The 24,756-nt window shown below is 40.7% G+C and overlaps 1 protein-coding gene across 1 annotated transcript in view; it reads left to right on the plus strand.

Annotated features, from left to right (window-relative positions):
* USP24 (ubiquitin specific peptidase 24) overlaps positions 1–24,756 on the plus strand; it is a 133,843-nt gene that overhangs the window by 82,198 nt on the left and 26,889 nt on the right. Inside the window, exons 37-53 of the mRNA XM_032428169.1 lie at positions 2,393–2,463; positions 3,123–3,283; positions 6,587–6,648; positions 8,486–8,677; positions 9,695–9,812; positions 12,135–12,279; positions 15,075–15,194; positions 16,112–16,237; positions 16,837–16,935; positions 17,822–17,904; positions 18,978–19,119; positions 19,330–19,449; positions 19,782–20,002; positions 20,933–21,057; positions 22,593–22,734; positions 23,185–23,335; positions 24,313–24,408. Coding sequence (XP_032284060.1) covers positions 2,393–2,463; positions 3,123–3,283; positions 6,587–6,648; positions 8,486–8,677; positions 9,695–9,812; positions 12,135–12,279; positions 15,075–15,194; positions 16,112–16,237; positions 16,837–16,935; positions 17,822–17,904; positions 18,978–19,119; positions 19,330–19,449; positions 19,782–20,002; positions 20,933–21,057; positions 22,593–22,734; positions 23,185–23,335; positions 24,313–24,408 — 2,174 coding nt within the window. The remainder of the gene's footprint in view (positions 1–2,392; positions 2,464–3,122; positions 3,284–6,586; positions 6,649–8,485; positions 8,678–9,694; positions 9,813–12,134; positions 12,280–15,074; positions 15,195–16,111; positions 16,238–16,836; positions 16,936–17,821; positions 17,905–18,977; positions 19,120–19,329; positions 19,450–19,781; positions 20,003–20,932; positions 21,058–22,592; positions 22,735–23,184; positions 23,336–24,312; positions 24,409–24,756) is intronic.

A 24,756-nucleotide genomic window follows, 5' to 3' on the forward strand; every position in this document is an offset into this window, starting at 1 on the left:
GGGAATTATGTACGTTCCCTCGTAGAGAAGGTCGTGCTAATAGAAATGAAATGGGGGGAAAGCGGGCAGGTGGGCTCCGTAAGAATAGTGCTTAGAATGGCTAAATTCTGAACAAGTTTTTATTGAGCACCTTCTGTAGGTTCCACAGTTAGGTATTAAACAGGAAGGATGTCTGTCCTCTAGGAGCTTACTCTCTAGTTGGGGAATGAAGACAACCAACAACCCAAATTTACAGGTCATAAACTGCAGAATTAGAATTCTGTATCAATCCCTAAACTGATGATGACTCTAGCATTCAAAGTTACGAAACTTCAGACTTGTCCTTTGATCCTCATTTGTGGGCTTTGGCAAACTGGGGCTGTTATTAATCACACGTTAACATTAGAACCCCCCCAGGGCCCAGCCCCTGGTCACTGTCTCTTCTCTGTCTACACCCCTTCTCCCCGTGATCTCATCCACCATCACAGCCCCAGATTCCCCCTAGTGTCTGAATGTGAAACTACAGCCTAGACCACTGCCCTGACCCCTCCACTCGGCTCTCAGGTAGTCTTCCCAGGCTTGACGGGTCCACAGCCGAGCTCCTTAGCTGGACTGAATCACGCAGTTTTCCCAGCTTAAGTAATAGCGGTTTCATTCTTTCAGTTGCTCTGGCCAAAATCCTTGAGTCCTCCTTGATTCCTTTTTCACACCCCCTTCTGTCAGCACATTCTCCTTCCAACCATGTCAGATTCTGCCCTCTAGTACCACCGTTACCCCCCTCTGCTCTGGCATCATCCCTTGCTTGGATTATAGCAGTAGCGCCCTGACGGATCTCCCTGCTTCTATCCTTGCAGTTTATTCTCCACACAGTAACCAGAGTGGACCTTCTGAAATGTAAGTCAGGTTGTAGCACTCCTGTGTTTAAAACCCGGCAGCAGCTTCTCAGTTGCCACTGAGTAAAAGCCAAATCTTTACTAAGGCCATACAGAGTCCACCCCTTTGACGCCTCTGTGTCTTCACCTTCTCCTGCTCTCCCCCTCCCTCGCTATGCTTTGGCCTCCCTGGCTGTTCCCCAACACTCCAGGCACATTCCTGCCTCAGGGCCCTTGCACTGGCTGTTCCCTCTTCCTGGTATGTTCTTCCCCATCTTTCCCACATGGCCCTCTCTGCCTCATTTCATACAGGTGTGCTTAATCTCATCTCTTAGACATTCTCTGACCACAACCCTCCCATCTTCCCAGCACTACGTAAACCCCTTACCTCGTTTCTTCTCTATCACTTACTATCTTATAGCATAGTATATAGTTTATTTACTTTTTTTTTTTTTTAAAGATTTTATTTATTTATTTGACAGAGAGAGAGATAGCGAGAGCAGGAACACAAGCAGGGGGAGTGGGAGAGGGAGAAGCAGGCTTCCTGCCGAGCAGGGAGCCCGATGTGGGACTCGATCCCAGGACCCTGGGATCATGACCTGAGCCGAAGGCAGACGCTTAACGACTGAGCCACCCAGGCGCCCTAGTTTATTTACTTATTACATTTATTGTCATCATCCCTCCCCACCTAGATTGTAAGCTCCATAAAGACAGAGACTTTTGTCCATTTTGTTTCCTACTGAATCTCTCACACCCAGATACTGCCCAGTGTGTAGTAGGCCCTCAATAAATATTTATGCAGGAATGAAGTCTTAACAGTTCCACTTCTAAAAATTGTACCAATGCATCGAAGCCCTGTTCTTCCCTGTTATCACTGATTCAGACCACCTGTTACATAAGATTGATGACTGTTACGTGTTATCACTGATTCAGACCACCTGTAACATAAGATTGATGACCGTTACGTGTTTCGTATAATATCCAAACTCATAAGATAAAGTAAATCTAGAAAAAGTTGGACATTTGTAGAACAGTGATGTAGTGTCCAAGATTATTTGCTTTGAGCAAGAATGCTTTTGAAGACATATATAAGAAGTACGAGTCATTACAAAATGCTCTTGAACAGATGCCATACTCATAGTTTAATTTTCCTATAATTGTTTAGTTTTAGAGATATTTTCAAGTCAACTTCCCTTCAAGCTTTTTTATCATTTGTACTTTGTTGTAGAGTATTGATAGTTTATCAAGGCAAGACATACTGTTCTATAACTGGTGTGTACAATGCACTGTGCTAAAATGTGGAGGCACGGGGGTGACCAAGACATGGTCCTGCGCCTGGGCACCTTAGGTTCTAGTGGGGGAAACTCAGAGATGTGGAGGCAGTTGTAGAAAGTACTGAATTCAATTTCAGGTAGAAAAAGAGATGAATTTCTGCTATAGTTAAGCTTAAGAAAGTATTCAGAATTTTTGAAAATTTTGAAAATGCATTTCCTAACTTGGTCCCCGCCCCCCCCCCCCATTCTCCTTATTTTTATCATTAGCATCTTTCTATAACTTGCCCTGTGTTGCTGATTTTATCATTGATATTCTGCTTGGATCGCCAAGTGCTGAGGTAAGGATTTTTTACATTACATAAAACATCCCCTCGGTCCTCTTTGTCCACGGCCCTCTGCATACCTGTGACACTGCGTGCAGGACAGTAGGCATGGCGTCTAGTCCTCTTGGGAGTCCTACAAAGGGCTCTGAAAGCAAAGTGACCAAGTGACCATTTGGACGCTCTGCCCTCCTTTCTATTCCGTATTCCACCGAAAGTTCAGAGATTAGTGCTAAGACTACTTTGTGTTTGTTTACAACAAACAACGTTACAGCTGGTGTTGAGCACCTGCAGCTGATGTTCAGTGTCAACATGTTGGTCAAAGTCAGAAAAGACCAACTTTAAGTCATGAACTCCCACTAGATTTTATAATTCTGATTTTTCTTATATGACCTTGAAAATTAACTTTGAAACACTTGAAGAGTTTTTTCTTATTTTCAGTTATATTAAATTATAAAACTTTTGAGTAGAATAGAATAATTTGAGGATCAGTTCTCCGACCACGCTTGTTTTTAATCAGCCCTAGTTTATTCAGTGTAAACGTTACCATTAGTGATTAAAACGTTGACACCCTTATAGCATCCCTCAGAGTGTGGACTTCAGAGGAAAATTACTTTGTAAGCAGTCTCTAAGTGTTGGTTGATGTATGTCCTTCGCCACTAATGATGTAATTTCAGATTCGCCGTGCTGCCTGTGATCAGCTGTACACTCTTAGTCAGACGGATACTTCAGCTCACCCAGATGTGCAGAAGCCAAACCAGTTTCTCCTAGGTGTGATTCTCACGGCTCAGCTACCTCTCTGGTCCCCAACTAGTATTATGAGAGGAGTCAATCAGAGGTACGGAATCAAGATTAAAGGTCACATTATACCAAAAGAGAATAATGATTTGCATGCTGCTCCCCTGAAGTCCATGGTGCATTGCTGAGATGACCGAAGAATTTCTCCTTTCCTCCTGTAACATCTGTGTCCTGAAAGAGGGTTTTCCAATTCTTATATCCCCATTCAGGACAGGAGGGTTAGAGGAAACACTACCAGGCTTCCTTACCCTTGAATCACTTCGAACTCCCACCTCCACCTGACCTGGTCCACCACCCCCAAGAGAAAGAGGAGCTCACCTGGGTGGTGAGAGGCTGAAATTAATGGGAGCCCCATCACTTTATGAGGATCATACTGTTCATGTCCTTGGCATTTGTCACTCTCTCAGATCAGCATACTTTCTGACTCATATCTAGATATAGCTGGGGTGTCCTTCTAGCTTTCTCCCTTGGTTTTACACGTGTCTGGGCATGAAGGGAAGCTGTGGGCCAGGCTGATGGAATGGCTTGGGTAAGTTCATTCTGCCCACCCTGCCGTATCCCTGTGGGCTAGCCTGTATGCAAGGCTGCCCCGCTTAGGTCCAGGATGGGAGGGAGGAGATCCCACACCGACCTCCACTTTCTCCAACTTAGCTTTACCAGGGAACCCTTGGCCAAAGGGCTTATAAGGTACCACCAAGATGTGTGAAATCGGTATCTACTTTCCTTGTGTGTATGCTTTACAAATTAGAGCTCTGAAAGGGAAGAAATGTTGGAGCTACTCCAACCCCCTACGTTTGGATAAGTATCCAAACCCCTAAGTTTGTATCCAAACTTGGTCTGTTTTAAACAGATGTAAGCATTTAAGCATAAGTTCAGGGGCATTAAGTATATTCTCATTATTGTGCAACCATGTCCCCCATCCACCTTCAGGACTTTCTCATCATCCTAAACTGAAACTCTGGATCCATTAAGTTGTGAAATAAAAGATAAATTCAACTCCATAAAAATTAAAATATTCTGTGTGGAAAAAAAATACCATAAAGTCAAAAGTCAGTTCACAAACTGCCCGAATAGATTTGTAACATAAGACAGACAAGAAACTCATTTTGATAATATATATAAGAAGCTGTTAGAAATCACTAACAAATGACCCAACAACCAAATTGAAAAATGGGCAAAGAACATGAAGAGACAGTTCAAAAATAAATGTAGGTGGTTTTTTAATTTTTAGATTTGCTAGAATTTCTTTTCTACTGCAGCAAAATGTACATAAAATCTATCATTTTACTCATTTTTAGGTCTAGAGACCAGTGACATTAAGTACATACCCAATACACATTGTTGGGTGACTGTCCCCACTACCCATTCCCAGAATTTTTTCATCTCAGACTGAAACCCTGTACCCACTAAACAGTAACTCCCCATTCATTCTCCATCCCCCCATTCTGCTCTTTCCAGGTTCATCCATGTTGTGTTTTTCATTTCTAATTAAGATGGAGAAATACTTCCTTTTCTGTTCTTTCTTTAGTTGCCTGTGCTCTTGGCTTCATATCTTAAGAAATCATTGCCAAATCCAGTGTCATGAAGTTTTCCCCCTATATTTTCTTCTAAGGTTTTTATAGTTTTCACTCTGAGATTTATGTGTTTGATCCATTCGAGTTAAGTTTTATGTGTGACTCACGGAAGTAAGGGTCCAGCATCATTCTTTTCCATGTGGGTAATCCAGTTGTCCCAGCACCTTTTTCACCTTTGAAGGGTTTTGACAGCTCTGACGAAAAATCTTTTGCTTGCTTGCTGATTGATTGATTGATTGATTGGCTCTTCATTCTGTTCCATCGATCTGTGTGTCTTCACACCAGCACCACACGGCTTTGTTGCTCTAGTTGTGGTATTTTAGGATTCTTTCAGCGTTGTTTGTCCTTCTCACTACACAAGTCTTGAGTCTTTTGCTTCCTTCATTAAGTGGATGCCCAAGTACTTTACTCTTATTGATGCTATTGTAAATGGAATTGTTTTCTTACTTTTTCATATTGTTTATAAGTGTATGGGAGCAAAACTGATTTTCGTGTCTCAGTTTTGTATCTTGCAACTTTGCTATATTTGCTGATTAGTTCTAAATTATTTTGTGTGGACTCTGGGGTTTTCCATATACAGGATCACGTCACCTGCACAGAGATAATTGTACTTTTGTGTGAGCATTTTTTAAGAAGTAAGATATTGCACTTAATACTTTTTGTAAGACTCAAATTATCTAATATAACTAAATGTTAAGAGTTTGTTTTGATATTAAATTTCTCGAAACTCAGGAAAGAAAGCATTGGATGAGTTTTTAACATTCTCAAAGAATCTCTTGGATGTAGAACATTTAACTTCACATAAAATTAAATCTTTAGTTAATGTGTTTTTGTAATTTGAAAATTGTGTTTCACAGCTTACTTGAATGCCCAGATTTGGCACATATGTTCCACTAGTAATGACAATACTAGCATTACTGTGGTCTGACTCTTTGCCATATAGCATGCTAAATTCGTTGCATATATTTATCATTTAATCCTCACAAAGGACAAATGAGTTTGACAGTTTAATTATCTCCTTAATAATCATAATTCTTGGTTCATTATCCTTTTTCTTTTTTCATTATCTATTCTTCTTATTAGTATATTCTTGAGCCTTTTATGGATGCGCATGTGTATGCATGTGTGTTTATTTCTAACACTCTTAACAAGCATTTTAGAAATTAGAAACCAAAGAAATTGGCCCTAGACACCCAATTGTAAGTGGTGGAACCAGGAATAAAACCAAAGTCGCTTGACTTTAAAGCTTGTGCTCTTCACTACTATAATTGCAGAAAAGCTTCACTGATCATCCTAGGTAAAAGAATTTACCTTTCTCTTCTCTTACTCCACTTTATTTTTCTTCTTAGTATCTATCACCAGTTAACATATGTATTTTTTTAATTTGTTGTCTGTCTCTTTTGTCAGTTGTTCCTCTAGAATAGTTCCAAGCATATAGTAGGTGCTTAGTAAATATCGGTTGATATTTGAATGAATGAGTATAATCTAGTGCATGATGTATGCAGTCAGCCTGTACCTCATTACAAAATGGGAGATTTAGTAAGTTTCCTCTCTTTACGCTATTACTTCTATAGTGTATTTGTATTAGCAGAATCATTAGTGTACTTGTTGCTAAGATACTGAAGGTGAATTAATATAAATTAAGTAGTTCTTTTATGCTTAGGAAAATTCCATTGTTCAACTGTTTTATGAACCTGTTCTTACAAGGAAAATGTTTTTTATTTTAAAATCAGCCTTTTTTAATACTTGAAATCTTATCTGTTTTTTAGACTATTATCTCAGTGTATGGAGTATTTTGATCTAAGGTGCCAATTATTAGATGATCTGACAAGTAAGTAAATGTCTTAACTTTGATTCGTGTGGGGGGAGGGGAGAGGGAAGAGTAGAAAAGAAAGCCAAATGGACATTTCTAAATCTGATTTAATGTATCTTCGATATAAATGAGATTATAATTACTGTTTGAAATTGAATTTTATTTTCTTGAAAATTGCACATAAACCCATATACCAGTTCTCCCTTCTCCTAGCATATACCCAACCATTAATGTGTTGAGAAGATTTGTTGATTTTAAAAATTGTCAAAGGCACATTTTAATACACTGATACAGAACTATTAGGAAGAATCTTTCTCTCTAGTATAGTGAATTCTGACCATTTTAAAGGTCAATCATTGAAGGAAAGAGGGAATCACTGTTGAGTTATGTTGATAATAATAGAAGTCAGTTAATTATTTAGTGTTAGGTGATTGAAATATTGTTAGAAATTTTAGTGTTAGAGCATTTAGATTTTGATCATCTGTACTTACTCATATATAATGCAAAGGTATGTTGGGATACTCTGTGTAAATTTTAGTTGTTCACATCAAGAGCTTGTTAGTTTATTCCCCACTCTCTATGTAAAAAGATTCGCTTCAGCTTCCAGGAAATATCCATGAAGTAAATAAAAATCAGGATGGACAAAGTATTCATTGGAAATACTAATTGGAAAAGAATGTCAAGACCAGGAGGTCAAACAGAAATACCTTGCCTGTATGCGGGCTGTAAAGCTCCACACAGTCAGAATTTGGTCGGGAGGTTGCTGGCAGACAGAGGTAAACAGGAAACAGCGTATGTTGGCTGTTCCAATACCCTAGAAGAAAACTGAATGATTTCTCAAAGGAAACAGATCTTTTTGCGTGCACGTTTTTCAGCCAGGCTTCTGGTGAAGGCTGGGCAGTAGCCAGCAAGGTGTGCTCTCTGGCTTGGACTTGGAGAGGGCACTCTGCTTTGCTGCTCGAGGACTGGAACCATGAGTTGGCTGACACATACGACTTCAGAAGTCATGAACGAGCTCTCCATGTGGGCCTTCCCTGTGTCACTGAATAACGAGGGCTCCAGGGTCCCTTGCTGGGATGTTGAGCGCAGGCTGGGCCTGTCTTGAGACAAGCAGTGTTTGCCACTTGGAGAGTATTTTGTCTGTGCCGGTACCTGTGCAGGCTTCATACCCTGCCCCCTGCAGCGTAGGTGTCAGCCGACGACCAGTGTCCAGTGCTGGTCCCACTCCAGCTGACCCTCAGGTGTCCCTGTTCACCTCCTCCTGTGCGACCTTACTGCTCGTGGCTGTAGTGCCGTGGAAGGAGAGCCGGTCACTCTTCCTCTCCTCCCCAGTCCCGTCTTCGGGATGGAATCTTGCCTTACTCCTTGTTTAGAGGAAAGCAAGAGAACTTACTACAGCAGAGCAGAGTGGTTCCCCGGGGTTTGGCACACTGTCTGGAAACACTGTGCTGTGGACCTCCTCCTCCTTTGCAGGACTCTCTTGGCCTAGGTGACACTGCGGGAGCCTTGGCTCTCCTCGTACCTTCGCCCTTGCCTCTTCTAGGGACACCTGCTGACACCCCCCCCCCTGACCAGGAGCTTCTTCGGAACAAGATTGTCCCCTCCCTGACTTGCACAGAGGGGCCCTCACTACATGTTTGATTTAGGACAGAGAGTGAGTGGGGAAGAAGTGAGTGCGCATGCGCTGTCACAGTCCTTGGGGCAGCAGCTCAGGCCCCCTGTTTGTTAGTGACCGCTTTCTCAGATCGGCGAAACGGAAAGTTGGGACTGGACTTTGCCTACTGTAATTCAGGATTTGGACTCCATGGAAGGAAATCCTTCTTTCTTCGAAATGGATTTCTTTTTTCCTTCTTAGCTTCAGAAATGGAGCAGTTAAGAATCAGCCCAGCAACTATGCTCGAAGATGAGATTACTTGGCTGGATAACTTTGAACCTAATCGCACCGCTGAATGTGAGACCAGTGAAGCAGACAACATCTTATTGGCAGGACACTTACGGCTCATTAAGACCCTTCTTTCACTCTGCGGGGCAGAAAAGGAAATGCTTGGTAATTATTGCTTCATCTTACCACATGATAGAATACCTCACTTCTTAGTTATTGCCATGGTATTGTGTGTAATTAGGAAAATAGGATAGTTGCTCAGTGTTCCATAGAAAATTGACCCTTCAGGTAATACGAGATTATCTGGAATTTTAGTGGCTGACAAACTCAAGGTTTGTTTTACCTGCATCATTAAACCATGTAGACAATTTTATAGCATTCAAAACGGATCACGTAAGTTCTTAACATCAAGTAAAAATTCCAAGTAGGGTTTTCTCCTTTTGCTGTTTTGTACTATATAAAATATCTGTTGTATGTCTCACTTCTTGTAAGGGTAATTCTTATCTAGGAGGCAGCCCCCGACCACCATCCCCTGCATAGTGGGGTACATATGAGTGTCCTGGGGTACACATAGAATTTGTAAGGGCATATTCAGTATTATAAATTATATTCAGAAAATAAATCAAAACATTAATTACCACCTTTATCACACAAACTAAGCTCTATAAAAATCTTCTTGGCTACTGGGGATACATAGAAAAGAGTGATTCTAAACCAGGGTGAAAAGGGCACATCATTTTACCCAAAGAAGGCGAGATTTTAGAAGTTTCAGAAACCCTTCTGTGTCCCCACCCCACCCCCCACCCCCCACCGACCACCGCGCCCAGAGTAAGAAGTAATTGTTCACTCAGACCGTTCTGCCTTGTGGTGTTCTTGGCATTTGTGTTTCTAAAGTGAAAGCATGGCTTCTTTCACTCCGCTGTCAGCTCATAGAGGAAGGTACCCTTGCTTGTCTCTCTTTGTTCCCTGTCCCCTGACCCTCCCACCCATCCCCACCCCTCTGCCCCACAGAGCTTTGCCGTGTGTTACATAAGCGCTCACAAAATAAGCATCAAATTAAATTGAATGCCCTGCCATCGGGTGGCCTTGGGTGCTTCTGCTGCTCTGATATGAACGTACAAAAACAGGATCTTTGAATTAAAATGTGTTCCTCCTCAACCTGAATATTATGCTCTATTCCAGGTTCATCACTCATTAAACCATTGTTAGATGACTTCCTTTTCCGAGCTTCTAGAATTATTTTAAATAGTCATTCTCCAGCTGGCAGTGCCGCCATCAGTCAACAGGACTTTCATCCAAAGTATGGAAAATGCACGTTGTGTTCAGTTTTGGTAAAAATTCTAATTCGAAACTTTAGTCCAGAAAGATTTTCTTAACTTGGAGTTTGCCGTCCATCTCGTGAGTGTGTGTAGTTATATTATCCACTATATAAAGAAATGCATGTAAAGGGGCTTAGGATAAAGCCTGCCTGGCACATAGTAAGTGCTGAGCAAGTATGTTGGAATCATTCTTATCATCAAATTGGAAGAATCAGTAATAAATTATGTGGTTAACTTGGTAACAAATTCCAAGAGAAACTGAGGTTGTAAGAATTACATCCAACGTAAAAGGAAATAGGCTCAGAATCTCGAGAGTTTCTTTTAGGAGGAAAGGGTAGGTGCTTTAGTGCATGAACTGTGTGATTTGCTGTATATCACCTGTGTCCTGATAATTAAAACTGCTAGTTACTTATTATGGTGGTAATTTTAGAATCAAATATTGTATTCATTTTTATGGGTAGAAATTTGAAAGATCTTTTTGTAATGTTGACCCTACTTCTGTGCTCCTGGAGATAGAGGAGGCTGCTTCATGCTGCCATCTTTACTTGCTCTGAATCCACCTTACTTTGTTCTTAGGAAAACCAGAGTTAATTGAATAATCTCAAAGGAACTGGGGTTTGGTATTTAACCAGTGAAAAACATTCCCATATAATTTTAGTGGTTATTGGAATGGGCAAGGCATAATAAGCAATATTTCATGGAATCTTAAGCTATATCTTATCATGTGAGTATTTCTCTCTGTAGAGCTTTCTTATTAGCAAAATCTGTTTCAGGTAATAAACCTTCATTAGAACTCTTGGGGTGTCTCTCAGGCTGTGACTCCCATCCTCACCCGTGCTCCAGTCTTGTTCTGAAAGATCTGGTGCTAGCTCAATGGGAATCTTTTATTAAAGCAGTAGAAATTCAGGAGTATTTCGGTTTTCAGTGAATGGAGAAAATAAATCATCAGTAGTTTCTTTTTTTTTTTATGTTTCTTTGGTTTTTATTTATTTTTCTTTTTTTTAATTTAAATTCAATTAATTAACATATAGAGTATTATTAGTTTCAGAGGTAGAGTTCAGTGGTTCTTCAGTAGTTTTATTGAAATTTTTGTTCATGAATCCTTTTCCTTTTATTTATTAAAAGTAATACCTCCATCAGCAAGGAGTTGGGTTTTTTAAATCATACACTGTGCCTTAATTAGAAAAGGCGGCATTTTGTTTTTGAGTGATGTTCATTTATCACAGTGGCTCCCAGCCCTTTCCTACCTAAACCCTAAAGCCAGAAAGAGATTTACAATACACAGAAGTATTTTCACAAGTAATGCTTATTCTTATTAACACTAACAAAAGAACTTCTTCATGTTTAGCCTGTGTGTATGGCACCTCCCATTCCTTCTTTACCTGTCCTTTGCAATCCAGAAGTCCAAATAAGAGCAAAGGTCAGTGCCAGCTCCTGGCCATTGTCCTCAGGGCGTGGTGCAGTGCTGATCTAAGAGCCAAGCCCACAGCCCCCATTCCCACCCCATGAGCACATCTCCCACACTGCACTCCATATGTGTTTCTCTCAGAAGTTGGATGTCCTCTTTTCTGTGTATCCTTCCTAACTTGTGATCTTCTCGGTAATGCAAGGTTGGTATAGATGACAGTGAGAAATTACTGTCCATCCCCAAAATGATTTCTACTAAAGGTGAGCAATATCAGAAGCCTTTAGTTTCCTGCAGAATGCTTGCTAGTTACCTTTTATCGTCATTTTAAACTAATTACTTTAGCATACCACATATTTCTGTCTCCATTTTCTTAGCAAAATGAAGCTGATTCCTGTCCGTGAAGAGTTTTTTTTTTTATCTCCAGGCACATATAAAACATTTATGGGCATTTATTCTGATTGGTATAGCTTTCTTTTTCTGCCATTTAGATATTTGAATTTCAGGGTGAGACCTACAAAAATCTTTCTTGCTACCAACTTTGAGAGCTAGTTATTCTCATATTGTCTTTGGTAAAATTTTCAGACTCTTTGTCCTCCATTTTTGCTGATCCAAACCTTAGATAAAAGTACTCTACAGTCCTAAGTAAGAGATTTTGCTACTTTATCAGGCCAAGAAGATATTTAGCTCTCAACCTTAATCATCCTTCGTGTATTCATGGCATCTTCCTTTAAGTAAACACTTCCCCCAGGATTCCTAGAGCTCTGCCATCAGACCTGATTAACCCTGTTTGAGGAACTGCAGCTCTAATATTTTCATTTCAAATGTTGATTTAGTTTAATGAGCAATTTAAGTAGATTATTCACTGTTGGAATTGACTTGCATCTTTTGTTTTTAGGTGTAGTACAGTGAATAGCCGATTGGCAGCTTATGAAGTCCTGGTGATGTTGGCTGATAGCTCACCTTCAAATCTGCAAATTATCACGAAAGAACTGCTTTCTATGCATCATCAACCCGACCCTGCTCTTACCAAGGAGTTTGATGTAAGTTTTCTAGACCTTTACACATGTAGTTTTTTTGGAATGATCAATTAAACATACAGTTTTAAAGCCTATGTTTGCCTTATCCTAATCACAAAGAAAGTCAGTATTATTCGTTTGCTTATTGTGTTCACATACTGTAATCACCTATAAACTACAAAGTTACTTTATTACCATTGTAATAGTATATTACTCAGTGATACCCTTTTTATTAATTAAGGAGGAGACATGTTCAAGTCAGTTGATAATCACTCTCAGTAAGAAGTAGCATTTCAGCCCATGTGTTGAGTAGCTGTGGGCGGTACAGCACCGGGCACTGGAGATACTGACTCAGACGCTGGCTCTGTCACAGTACGGTCTACATTCAGTTACAGTCAGCTAAGATTTATTGAGTTTACTAGGCACTAATAGGTGTGTTAGGCTTTTGGAACTCACAAATGAATATAGGATTCCAGCCCTCAAGAAAGGCAGTGTATAACGGAGGAGACAGACCCACAGGCAGATAATTTCAATATAATGTGATAACGTATAAGATACAGATCATGTCCTGAATGCTCAACCAACAGAGGGGCACTTCACCACCAGATGCTATCTTAGCAGGCATCTTAGAAAAGATGGAATTGAAAATAGAGCTCGGGGCGCCTGGGTGGTTCAGTCGGTTAATTAAGCACCCGACTCTTGATTTTGGCTCAGGTTTTGATTGTAAGGTCATGAGATCGAGCCCCACCTTCAGGCTTCCCACTCAGCGAGGAGTCTGTTTCTCCCCCCCCATCTCTCCCCCTCCCTCTCCCGCTCATGCTCTTCTCTCTAAAATAAATAAATAAATCTTAAAAAAAAAGAAATAGAGCCTAATGTCTCACAAGCCAATTGAAGCAAGGTGGGAAGGTCATTCCAACAATGAGAAGGATATGGGACAAGGCTCTGGAACCATGCAACAGTTTAGTATTCACTGAGATCTGCAGGAGGGAAGCACGTTGCAGGCGCACTGGAGTACCAGACGAGGAGGAGTGGGAGGACGCTTTTAGAGCTGCCATCACGTTCTCCACGAACATTGCAGAGTCAGGCTTATCCCTTTGGACACCTGAGCTGAGTACTATGTAGCATACGGGTTAGGCAGGAAAGGAAGGGGGTGCCAGATAGAGAAAATAGCACTTGCAAAATGAAATGTGAGTGTGTAAATTGGAAACTGTTTTGGTATCAAAATGTTTAGTTTATAACATATGCTTTAGTTTTACATTATTTATTTAATAGATTTATTTTTTTAAAGATTTTATTTATTTGAGAGAGAATGAGAGAGAGTGAGAGAGAGAGCATGAGTGGGGGGAGGGCCAGAGGGAGAAGCAGACTCCCCGCTGAGCAGGGAGCCCAATGCAGGACTTGATCCTGAGACTCCAGGATCATGACCTGAGCCGAAGGCAGATGCTTAACCAACTGAGCCATCCAGGCACCCTATTTAATATTTTTAAGTGGAAATTTTATTTTTTTCATAAGTCAGGGATTGTATCAGCATAATGAAAAAAGTATTTGCCTCATATAAGTACTTATTTTTTAGCACTACTATGAACTAGTTTTTTTATTTTGTAACTTTTTAAAAATCTGTGCTTTAGGCTACAAATAAATTACAGCGTTGATTAGATCTTAGAACTCACCATGCTCTACATGTATGTCAAATGTTAGTGGAAAGTATGTCATATTTAGCAATTCCTTGAGGTGCAAAAGATCTATAAGCTTTTGTCAGTTGGTTTTTACATGGATGCAGGTACTTGATTTATGCAGTTTAGGTGATTCTGGGCATGGCCTTAGAACCAAGATTCTGCTGAAATAGCATTTCAGAGTGTGTCCTTTCAATATCCTTTTCCACTTGGAGAAGTGTCATGTTCAACTTTATCCAAGATGCCTTTTCCAGATTACTTCTAACCAGAAAAGCATTGTAACAGGATCTATGTTAGTACAAAACATCTTTAAAGGGGGCGGGGCGCCTGGGTGGCTCAGTTGGTTAAGCAACTGCCTTCGGCTCAGGTCATGATCCTGGAGTCCCGGGATTGAGTCCTGCATCGGGCTCCCTGCTCCGCGGGAAGTCTGCTTCTCCCTCTGACCCTCCCTCTCATGCTCTCTTGTCTCTCATTCTCTCTGTCTCAAATAAATAAATAAAATCTTAAAAAAAAAAAAAATCTTTACGTGCAATGCAAGAGTATTTATTTAATTGTATGCTTATTAGAAGTTATTCAATAGAAGAATGTTACTTCCTTAAAAAGGAAGGGAAGGAATATGAACCTTCTTGACCATCCAGACTGGTCAGGATTCTTCATAGTAAATACTTCATAGAACTCTCTTTCTTTCTTGCAGAGTACTATGTCAGTTTGTAAGTAGATATATTTACTTGATTGATGTCTGTGTACTCTACTAGATTGTGAGCAACTTAGGATAAGGGACCACATATATCTCTTGTATCCCTGGCACAGTGCCTGGCACATAAGTAGCTTCTTTGTAAATATTTGTTGAATGATAATCAAGTGGCGGAATGCATTACTACCAAATGGATAAACAAACACAATGTGTTAGGTAGTTTATGAATGGAAAAGGAACATTGAGATAGTAGTATTTCTTGTTTGTATTAGCATCTGCAGAGGTACTTCAAGAACGTAGGTTTTGTTAGCCTGACTCCTCACCCACTAGATGGATAAATCTATGAGTTTATCTCTTTTTCCTCTCAGACATCTCCGACAGCCATGGTGGAAATGTGCTGGTGGCAGATACACTAATTCTCTCTCTACTGTTTCTACTCCTCTCTTTTCTAGTACCTTCCACCTGTGGACAGCAGGTCCAGTTCAGGGTTTGTGGGGCTGAGGAATGGCGGCGCTACATGTTACATGAATGCAGTCTTCCAGCAGCTGTATATGCAACCTGGGCTCCCTGAGGTGATTTCCTTCTTTCCTGTTTGGTGTGAGAGAGAACGTGTACCCGGCCTGAAAATTGTCCCAGATTCATATATTGCATTTAGGTTTTACTAAAACTAGACATAACTAGGGATTTTTTAGTAGCTTCTGAAATATGTGAGACAGCATATTCATGGTCATGTTTTTATAAATCTGCTGAAGGAATATACTGCCTATTTGACAGAGAGACTTGACCAAGTGGGATTTGAACGCAGTTACTCTCAAATTCTATTCCATAAAATTACTAATGTTTTTTGTATTTTAGAAAAATTTCAGGTCTTTCATCAGTGCTTTATAATAGTTCAGTTTACCCTTGAACAGCACAGGAGCTAGGAGCGCTTACCCCCAGCTCCCCCAGTGCGATCAAAAATTTGCATGTAACTTTTGACTCCCCCAAAACTTAACTACTGACAGCCTACTGTTGACTGGACAATTAACTCATATTTTGTGTGTTATATGTATTATATACTCTACTCTTATGATAAAGTAAGCTAGAAAATACATTTACAGTACTGTTCTGTATCCAAAAAAAATCCATGTGTAAGTGGACCTGTGTGGTTCAAACCCATGTTCACAGGTCAGCCTATTAACTAGAAGCTTGTGATACAGCAGTCAGTGGTTTTGAGAATATTCTCTGTGTATCATGCCATGTTTATCTGTCATAGCGATACTGCTTTCGCTGGCTCCAGTTTTTATAATCAAACAGAGCCTCAAAGAAATGACTTGTTCATGATCCCACCAGCTAGGAAGAACTGAAGCTAAACATCTACTCAGAGCTGTAGCCACATCCACACGTACATAGCATTGTAAAAGCAGTGTAGGCAGTACACATACGTCTGTCCGCGTTCCCTGTGCAGCAGTGAACTCTTTCCAGCTCACGACATCTCGTTTCTGTTTAGTCGTTACTTTCAGTGGATGATGACACGGACAATCCAGATGACAGCGTATTCTACCAGGTGCAATCTCTCTTTGGGCATCTGATGGAAAGCAAGCTGCAGTATTATGTACCTGAGAACTTCTGGAAGGTATTTCACCCATTAACTCTTTAGATTTCAAGATGTTAGATGCTTGGGTGTAGTGGTAATTGTTTCTGTCTTTGTTGACTCTAGACTAATCCCATTGCCAAGAACCTACAGAAGAATGGGCTATACCATTCTCCTTAAGGTTGATGTTTGATTTCAAATGATTAGAATATTGAGAATAGTATTTCTAGGGATCTGCTGATCTTAATGACTTTGAGTATTTCTCATGATTCTTATTTTGGCACTTCGGAATATGTATTCAGATTATTCCGATTTCACTAATGCTCTAAATAAAGAACATTACTCTTTTTCATAGAAGGGGTATCTTGTATTTTCTCCCATAGTTTGGATAGTTCTAAGACAGAAACTCTGTTCCGTGGCCTCAGATCCCGCCTTGTATAGTCTCACAGACTTGTGATGATTACACACCACAGGGGGGCCAGGAACAAGCCTAGATAGCTGAACACATGCTCATCTCACTTCAGTATAAATGTCTGCTGTCCTAATAGAACTTGGTTTTTAGAAGCATTTAAGTGCTCTTTCACATTTGTGTTCTACTGTATTTAGAAATTGCTAACTTTGCTTTAATTCTTGTTGCATAGATTTTCAAGATGTGGAACAAAGAACTTTATGTGAGAGAACAGCAGGATGCATATGAATTCTTCACTAGTCTTATTGATCAGATGGATGAATATCTCAAGGTAGGAAAAAAGTCACTTTCCCTCTGACTCCCTCAAACTCTGCAATATGAGAGCAGTGTGGCAGGATTGGGATTACTATGAAACCAACCAATCAGAATCTGGTCATCTTTAATACCACAACTGTAATTCATTTCTTCTGGTGGCATTTGAACATCAAAACAGACACAGACACTAGGCCTCTCCTTTTCTTGATTCATTCAACACTTGATGAAGTATGGAGCTCTTAACCTGTGCTCCAGAGTAACCACTGTGGGCGCACTGAGGTAGTCTGGCCTCGGGCGTGCTGCCCTCTCCAGGGACCCGACGGCCTGTGCTTGGCAGTCCGCCTCTGCCACAGGGCCAGATCACAAAGTTGTCTGTGGGGATGTGTGGGCCCAAAGCTTCCTGCCCCCACCCAGCATGACGTGTGACAGGCTTCCTGAATGGCACTGCCTCCTAGTTACAGGGCACCTCCCTCACTGAAGTGTCTGCCCCTCGTCTCCTCAGGAGGCCCAAGTTAGTCGTTTCCTTTTTTACATCACTTAGGAATGTGTAGCATTTTATCCACAAGAAAGGAGAAAAGATTGTGGAGAGTTGCTCCTAACATGGTGGTCATTGCGGGCACGGGGGGAAGGATTCGGAGTCGTCACTGAGAGTGCCGTTGTTGTCACCAGCCACGGCTGGCCCCTCTCCTCTTCCTTCGCCGACAGCTCAGGCTGTTCTAACAGTGGGGCCAGTGGGTTCTAATCGTCCCATTCGATCCCAGCTTAAACCACCACCATGACTCCTTGTATTTTAGCTGTTAAGTTGAAATCTGCGTTTTAGCTTAGGTCTAAATAAAATTCTACATAAGCAACCTGTAAATTCTAGGGGCATCAACTAAAAGTCTGACCCTTTATTCCAACAGAAAATGGGGAGAGACCAGATTTTTAAGAATACTTTCCAGGGCATCTACTCTGATCAGAAGATCTGTAAAGACTGTCCTCACAGGTTAGTGAAGATACCACGGACATCAACACTGATCATCTTCATTTTTGTTTTTTTTCCTCTTAATTGGTAGTACTTTGTTAATTTTCATCCATATGTTACTTGACTAAAGTGACAGTATATAAAAATCTCAGCTATTCTTTTTTTTATTTTTTTTATTTTTTATTTTTTTTTTTTTAAAGATTTTATTTATTTATTTGAGAGAGAGAGAGAGCACAAGAGGGGGGAGTGGGAGAAGGAGAAGCAGACTCCCTGCTGAGCAGGTAGCCCGATGCAGGACTCGATCCCGGGACTCCAGGATCATGACCTGAGCCGAAGGCAGTCGCTTAACCAACTGAGCCACCCAGGCGCCTTCAGCTATTCTTTTTTTTAGTAGTATTTTTATTTCTTAAGTTACTGTAACAATTTATTGATACATTTGAGTTGAGCCAAGTTCTAGAATATTCAGATTCATGAGCATCACCATGCTTAGTATTACGTAAATCATGATGCAAGCAGAAGCTTTCCCACTCATGTATTTAAGGCAGAGCTTTAAGAGTACTATAAGTTTAATCCGTAAATACATGGATTTCCATAAGAAGTCATAAATCCTCAAACAGAAAAGTATGTATTCTCCAGGTTATCCTGATACAGATATCAAACTTGGAAGAAATATTTTTGCAGTAGAAAAAAGCTTCAGGATTAAGGTGAAGACATGGAAATTGCCAATTGGCCACAGTAGTACTGAACGTGATCATCATCCTTTTTAAATGATGCTTCTAGTATGTTGTAAATTTTGCATTGTTGAGAGATTTGCAGATCTCTCTCTCAGTGGACCTATAAATGTTTATTGAATTAAGTTTCTCTGGTTTCCATTTCTAAAATTTCTTTGCTGAAATTCATAATTTTAAGGAATTTCTGATTATCAAAAACTGGTATTTTTATTTGGCAATGTACTTTTAAAAGGCTGAGGGACAGCATGGGTTAATTTCACTGATTATGAATGTAGTTCTATGTATAGTCTCTGGTATTGTGGTAGTTTCAAGACCTTTAAATTCCACTGTTTGATTATGTCTTTCCTGTGATTTCCTAATCAGATATGAGCGTGAGGAAGCTTTCATGGCTCTCAATCTTGGAGTTACTTCTTGTCAGAGCTTGGAAATTTCTTTGGACCAGTTTGTTAGAGGAGAAGTTTTAGAGGGAAGTAATGCATATTACTGTGAAAAGTGTAAAGAAAAGGTATTACATTTGCCTTTTTTAGAAAACAAGATTAATTTGTTATTCGTTTGTGTTTTATGTAAGGGCAATATTAAGTTCCTATTGTCCCATTAAATTGTGTCGTTACCTGTTTTTACATGGGCAGGAGAGGCCCATGGAAATCTCTGACCTTTGTATGATTTTGCTGTTTTATTTCCTCCACGGAGATAATTGGGTTTTGCTTTTCTTTAGAGAATAACCGTGAAAAGGACCTGCATTAAGTCTTTACCTAGCGTCTTGGTAATTCACCTAATGAGATTTGGATTTGACTGGGAGAGTGGACGCTCCATTAAATACGATGAACAGATAAGGGTAACTTGTTTTTTTCCCCCTGAAATATCTTACAACCATGACCTCACTTTCTTTTCTGCTGTTTACTTTTTACATGTCTAACTTCCGTCTGCACCGTGGAAGGCTGTGGTCTGCATTCGGAGGCGTACACAGCCCTTTGTCTTAAGCAGCTGCTGCCGGTAGACAGGCAGATCTGTGAACAGCCCTCCTGTCTAGAAGTCATCCTGGCGATAGTGATGAGGCAGGCCTAGCTAGAATTAGGAAAACATCCCTCTTACTTGAATCTTACTTAATAGGGTATCACTGTCTATGTTACGCATCAACACTAATGTGGTCTTTTTGCTTTTAAATAGTTTCCCTGGATGCTAAACATGGAGCCTTACACAGTTTCGGGAATGGCTCGCCAAGATTCGTCTTCGGAAGTTGGTGAAAACGGGCGAAGTATGGACCAGGGAGGTGGAGGATCCCCACGGAAAAAAGTTGCCCTCACTGAAAACTATGAACTTGTTGGTGTCATTGTCCACAGTGGACAGGCACATGCGGGTCACTACTATTCCTTCATTAAGGACAGGCGGTAAGACGTTCTCACACCACTCCCTCCCCCTGCCTTCCAGTAGTCCTGCCTCCACTCCCCCTGCCCTCCTCTGTCCCTCCTCCACTCCCCCTGCCCTCCTGTGTCTTTCCTCCACTCCCCCTACCCTCCTCTGTCCCTCCTCCATTCCCCCTGCCCTCCTCTGTCCCTCCTCCACTCCCCCTGCCCTCTTCTGTCCCTCCTCCACTCCCCCTGCCCTCCTGTGTCTTTCCTCCACTCCCCCTGCCCTCCTCTGTCCCTTCTCCGTTCCCTCTGCCCTCCTGTATCTCTCCTCCATTCCCCCTGCCCTCCTGTATCTCTCCTCCATCCCCCCTGCCCTCCTGTGTCTCTCCTCCATTCCCCTTGCCCTCCTCTGTCCCTCCTCCACTCCCCCTGCCCTCCTGTGTCTCTCCTCCATTCCCCCTGCCCTCCTGTATCTCTCCTCCATTCCCCTTGCCCTCCTGTATCTCTCCTCCATTCCCCTTGCCCTCCTGTATCTCTCCTCCATCCCCCTTGCCCTCCTGTATCTCTCCTCCACTCCCCCTGCCCTCCTCTGTCCCTCCTCCACTCCCCCTGCCCTCCTCTGTCCCTCCTCCATTCCCCTTGCCCTCCTGTGTCTCTCCTCCATTCCCCCTGCCCTCCTCTGTCCCTCCTGTGCCCCCCCTGCCCTATTCTTATCATCCATGTTTATGAGCGTAGTGCAAAGAAACTTTTGCATTGCTGTTTGGTCATATTTCATGTTGGATTTTTAAAATGTAGTGTAACTGTTTACCTCTTCAGTTTGAAAAGTTGTTTTAGAAATTTAAGTTTTTTTCTTGAGTATTTTCAAATGGTAATCATCTGCTCTATATGTAGACAATACATAGAGATAAAAGCTGGGGAGGGGAATGTCAGGTTTTAATTTTATAACGTTTGTTCCTCTCTGGGCTCCAGGGGCTGTGGAAAAGGAAAGTGGTACAAATTTAATGACACAGTCATAGAAGAATTTGACCTAAATGATGAGACCCTGGAGTATGAATGCTTTGGAGGAGAATATAGACCAAAAGTTTATGATCAAAGTAAGTATTTACAAATGGATATTTCCCATTAGTTTTATTTTTTTAACTTACGGTTTTCTATCAAATTGGAAGTAGTATTCTTTACATAAAATGTAATTTTTTTATTTTTACATGTCACTGTTCTAGCCATATAGATCCACAGACTCCTTGATAGCGTGAGAGAAAATGTTCGAGTTGCTTACAAAATGTTTTAAAACTAATTTCTTGCAGCAGCCCTCAGGGGGACAGGTGATGGAGTAAGTTAAGAGGAAGAAACGAATGTCAGAGAGAAGCTAATGAACACGGAATTTCATCCTTAAAAATCATTTCAGAAGAAGTAGTTGTCCACTAAAATTCTCAAATTTCCTTTTTACTTACATGAGGCACAATTAATTAGAGAAGACATCTCTCACATGTGGGTTTTAAAACCATATTTATTATGCAGTATGGCAAAACAGCCTTTCCCTCCCCAGCCACCACCCCAAGACGAAAGAGTATGAGGAAAGGGACATCAGAGAATCCAATGAGAATTTGCTATTTCGGGGGGGAAAAAAAAAAAAGACATTTTATAGAGACCTTAGCATTTCTGAAACTGATTTTGTAGTATTCTAGGGGCATTTAAAAATTTCTGTGTTCGGGTCAGAGGGGAACAGGAGAAATAGGTGAAGGGAATTAAGAGGTAAAGACTTCTAGTTAGAAAATAAATAAGTCTCAGGATGGAAAGTAAGCATAGGGGATATGGTCAATAATACTGTAGTAAGGTTGTATGGCAACAGATGGTAACGACACTTATCATAGGGAACATTTCATAACGTATGTAATTGTCAAATCACTGTGTTGTACACCTGAAACTAGTAGTATATGTCAACTATACTTCAATTAAAAATTAAAATTAAAGGGACGCCTGGGTGGCTCTAAGGTTAGGCATCTATCTTCGCTTCAGGCCTTGATCCCAAGGTCCTGGGATCAAGTCCTGCATCAGGTTCCTTGCTCAGCAGGGAGCCTCCTTCTCCCTCTGCCTGCAGGTCCCCCTACTTGTGTTCTCTCTCTCTCTCTCTCTCTCTCTCTCTCTGACAAATAAATAAAATCTTTTAAAAAAATTAAAATTAAAAAAAATTCTACCTGTATTAAATAATGCCATACCATGGTAGTCCTGTGTCTAATAATAATAACCTTTAATGGTTAAAGATAGTATCATTGCCAAAATTTACCTAGATTTGGCTGTTCTATGCAGAAGTGGTTAAGTGAGGCCAGTTATAATCCCATCCTGTGCCACAGAACTTATTTTTTAAATGTTATTTGCCTTTTGATTAAATTTAGACTTGCCTAAGAATATTTACCGTCTTTACCCCATTACCATACAGCTTCCTTCCTGTTCCTCTATATCACCTTTCAAGTGATTCTAAGCAGTATTACTAGTAAAAAGACACACATTTTACTTACACTTTGCATTTAAATTTTGTAAGTACTTGCTGGATTTATAGGTCCTTTATTTTAGATAGTAAAGACAAGAAAACTTTTTATTTACAAAGATTTCTTCCTGTTTTGTTATAAAGCGAACCCCTATACTGACGTACGCCGAAGATACTGGAATGCCTATATGCTCTTCTACCAAAGGGTGTCTGATCAAAACTCCCCAGTATTACCAAAGAAAAGCCGGGTCAGCGTCGTCCGGCAGGAAGCTGAGGATCTCTCTCTGTGAGTTTCTCTTCTACATAATTCACTGTGCCGTTTCAGCAGGTGGTCATTGTAATCTTGAGTGTACTGTTTGGCATTTAAAGGTAATTCGTTAAACAAGCTAGAGAGAAATTCAAAAAAGAAAATAAGTAAATCCCTCTACCCCTTTTCTTATTGCCACCCATTTATTATTTCCTTAGCAAGAAGTTATTTTGTATTTAGAAACATGCATATAAATTATTTCATTCTAGAATTGCCATTTTTCCTAGTCTCGGCGTTTATTGAGTACACTTTATGTCCAAAGCGTAGCAGTCAGCCAGCCACTGTCAGTGTTGTTTTTTTTTTAAGGTCCTGTTGTCTGTGAAATTGCATTTTCCTATATTGGATCTGGAAAGGATGCAGTTTATTGTCAAGTCTAGTTCCGTAAGTCTGTCAGCTTTATACCAGCCAGTTTTCTGATTCTGTCCTTAGGTCCGCACCGTCTTCACCAGAGATTTCTCCTCAGTCCTCTCCCCGGCCCCACAGGCCTAACAATGACCGGCTCTCTATTCTAACCAAGCTGGTTAAAAAAGGCGAGAAGAAAGGACTATTTGTGGAGAAAATGCCTGTTCGAATATACCAGGTAAGAACCATATAAAAAAATTCTAAGGGAGAAAATTCAGACAAAAATCAAAATCTACCTCATAGGTCCAGAAGTATTCCTGCTGGCCTCCTCATGGACTTGGTTGGATCTCGAGTGCCTCAGCCTAACCACCTTGTCTCACAAGTCTCTTACACAGGTCACAGAGGTGGCCACAGACTGGAGGTGGCCGGCACTATCGCCGGCCTGCTGTGTGACCAGGGGGTGCCACAGATAAGCAAGTGGGAGGGCGGGGGCACTAAAGACACACACTGCTGAAATTAACGTCTGCAGAGGGAAAATAAGGGTCATACCTTTGGGTAAAACTAATGTCACAGTGATGACCATCAGTTATTGAATATCTACTCTGTGCTACGTGCTTTAAATAAATCCTTAATTCTTAAAACACTCTTGTGGAGTAGCGGGTTTTACTCCCATTTTTTAAGATGGAAAAACTGAGCTCAGAAAAGAAGTGACCTGCCAGTGTCACAGAGCTAGGATTTAAATTCAGAACTGTCCAACTATCCAGTCCAGGCTTTGTAACACGAAATAATCAAAAGCTGAGTAGCCAGAACCAGAGAATTTAAGAAAAATATGGAGTGTTTTGTTTAGAGAGAAAGAATTAAGCTCTCCAATACAAGGAAAGCATCAAGTTAGTTGTACTTGGGAAAGCTCTGTTTGTCCCTCAACCCAAAATAGCAGGTTTGAATTCACTTGTCCTTCACATGGTGGTTTTCCTAAATTTCCCAAAAGAGTTTGGTTTGATGAAGAATAATTCACCTTCTTTCAGCTTCTTATATTTGACAGGAAGATTTTCCTCTCTCCTTTTTTAAAATTTCAAAGCTCACGAAAAGGGTTCTTGTGAACCCTTCTAACCTAATATAAAATCCTTTTTTACCTAATGTATCGTCAAAAATGTCTTCCATATACTGAATATTTTGCCCTGCTTCTTAAAAATAATTACTAATTTTCTTTTGTAGATGGTGAGAGATGAAAACCTCAAGTTTATGAAGAATAGAGATGTGTACAGTAGTGATTATTTCAGTTTTGTTTTGTCTTTAGCATCATTGAATGCTGTAAGTACTAGTTGGCTTGTTAGTAGAGGACTAAGAAAGGAGCATAGTTAACTGTCAGCTCAAGCGTTCAGTGACTTATCCTCCCCCTCAGCTGTTAGCACTCAGATTAGATGCCCGGAACGTTTGCACAAATGTGTCACTTCCTGGGTGATATTAAAATATAGGCAGTGCTCAGAACGTGTCCTGCAGATTGTGAATGGGCGCGGGTTTCCACATATTGGCATTTTCAAGTGCTTTTCAGTTTTATAAAGAATCTAAGAATAGCCACAAGGTAAGGTCAATGAATGTTGTGCTTTGTGTAGATTAATTTGTCCTAATTTGTCATCAGACTTTACCAGACTCAAGATG

Source organism: Phoca vitulina, unplaced genomic scaffold (genome assembly GCF_004348235.1).
Source record: "Phoca vitulina isolate PV1807 unplaced genomic scaffold, GSC_HSeal_1.0 scaffold2, whole genome shotgun sequence".
Taxonomy (NCBI): Eukaryota; Metazoa; Chordata; class Mammalia; order Carnivora; family Phocidae; genus Phoca; species Phoca vitulina.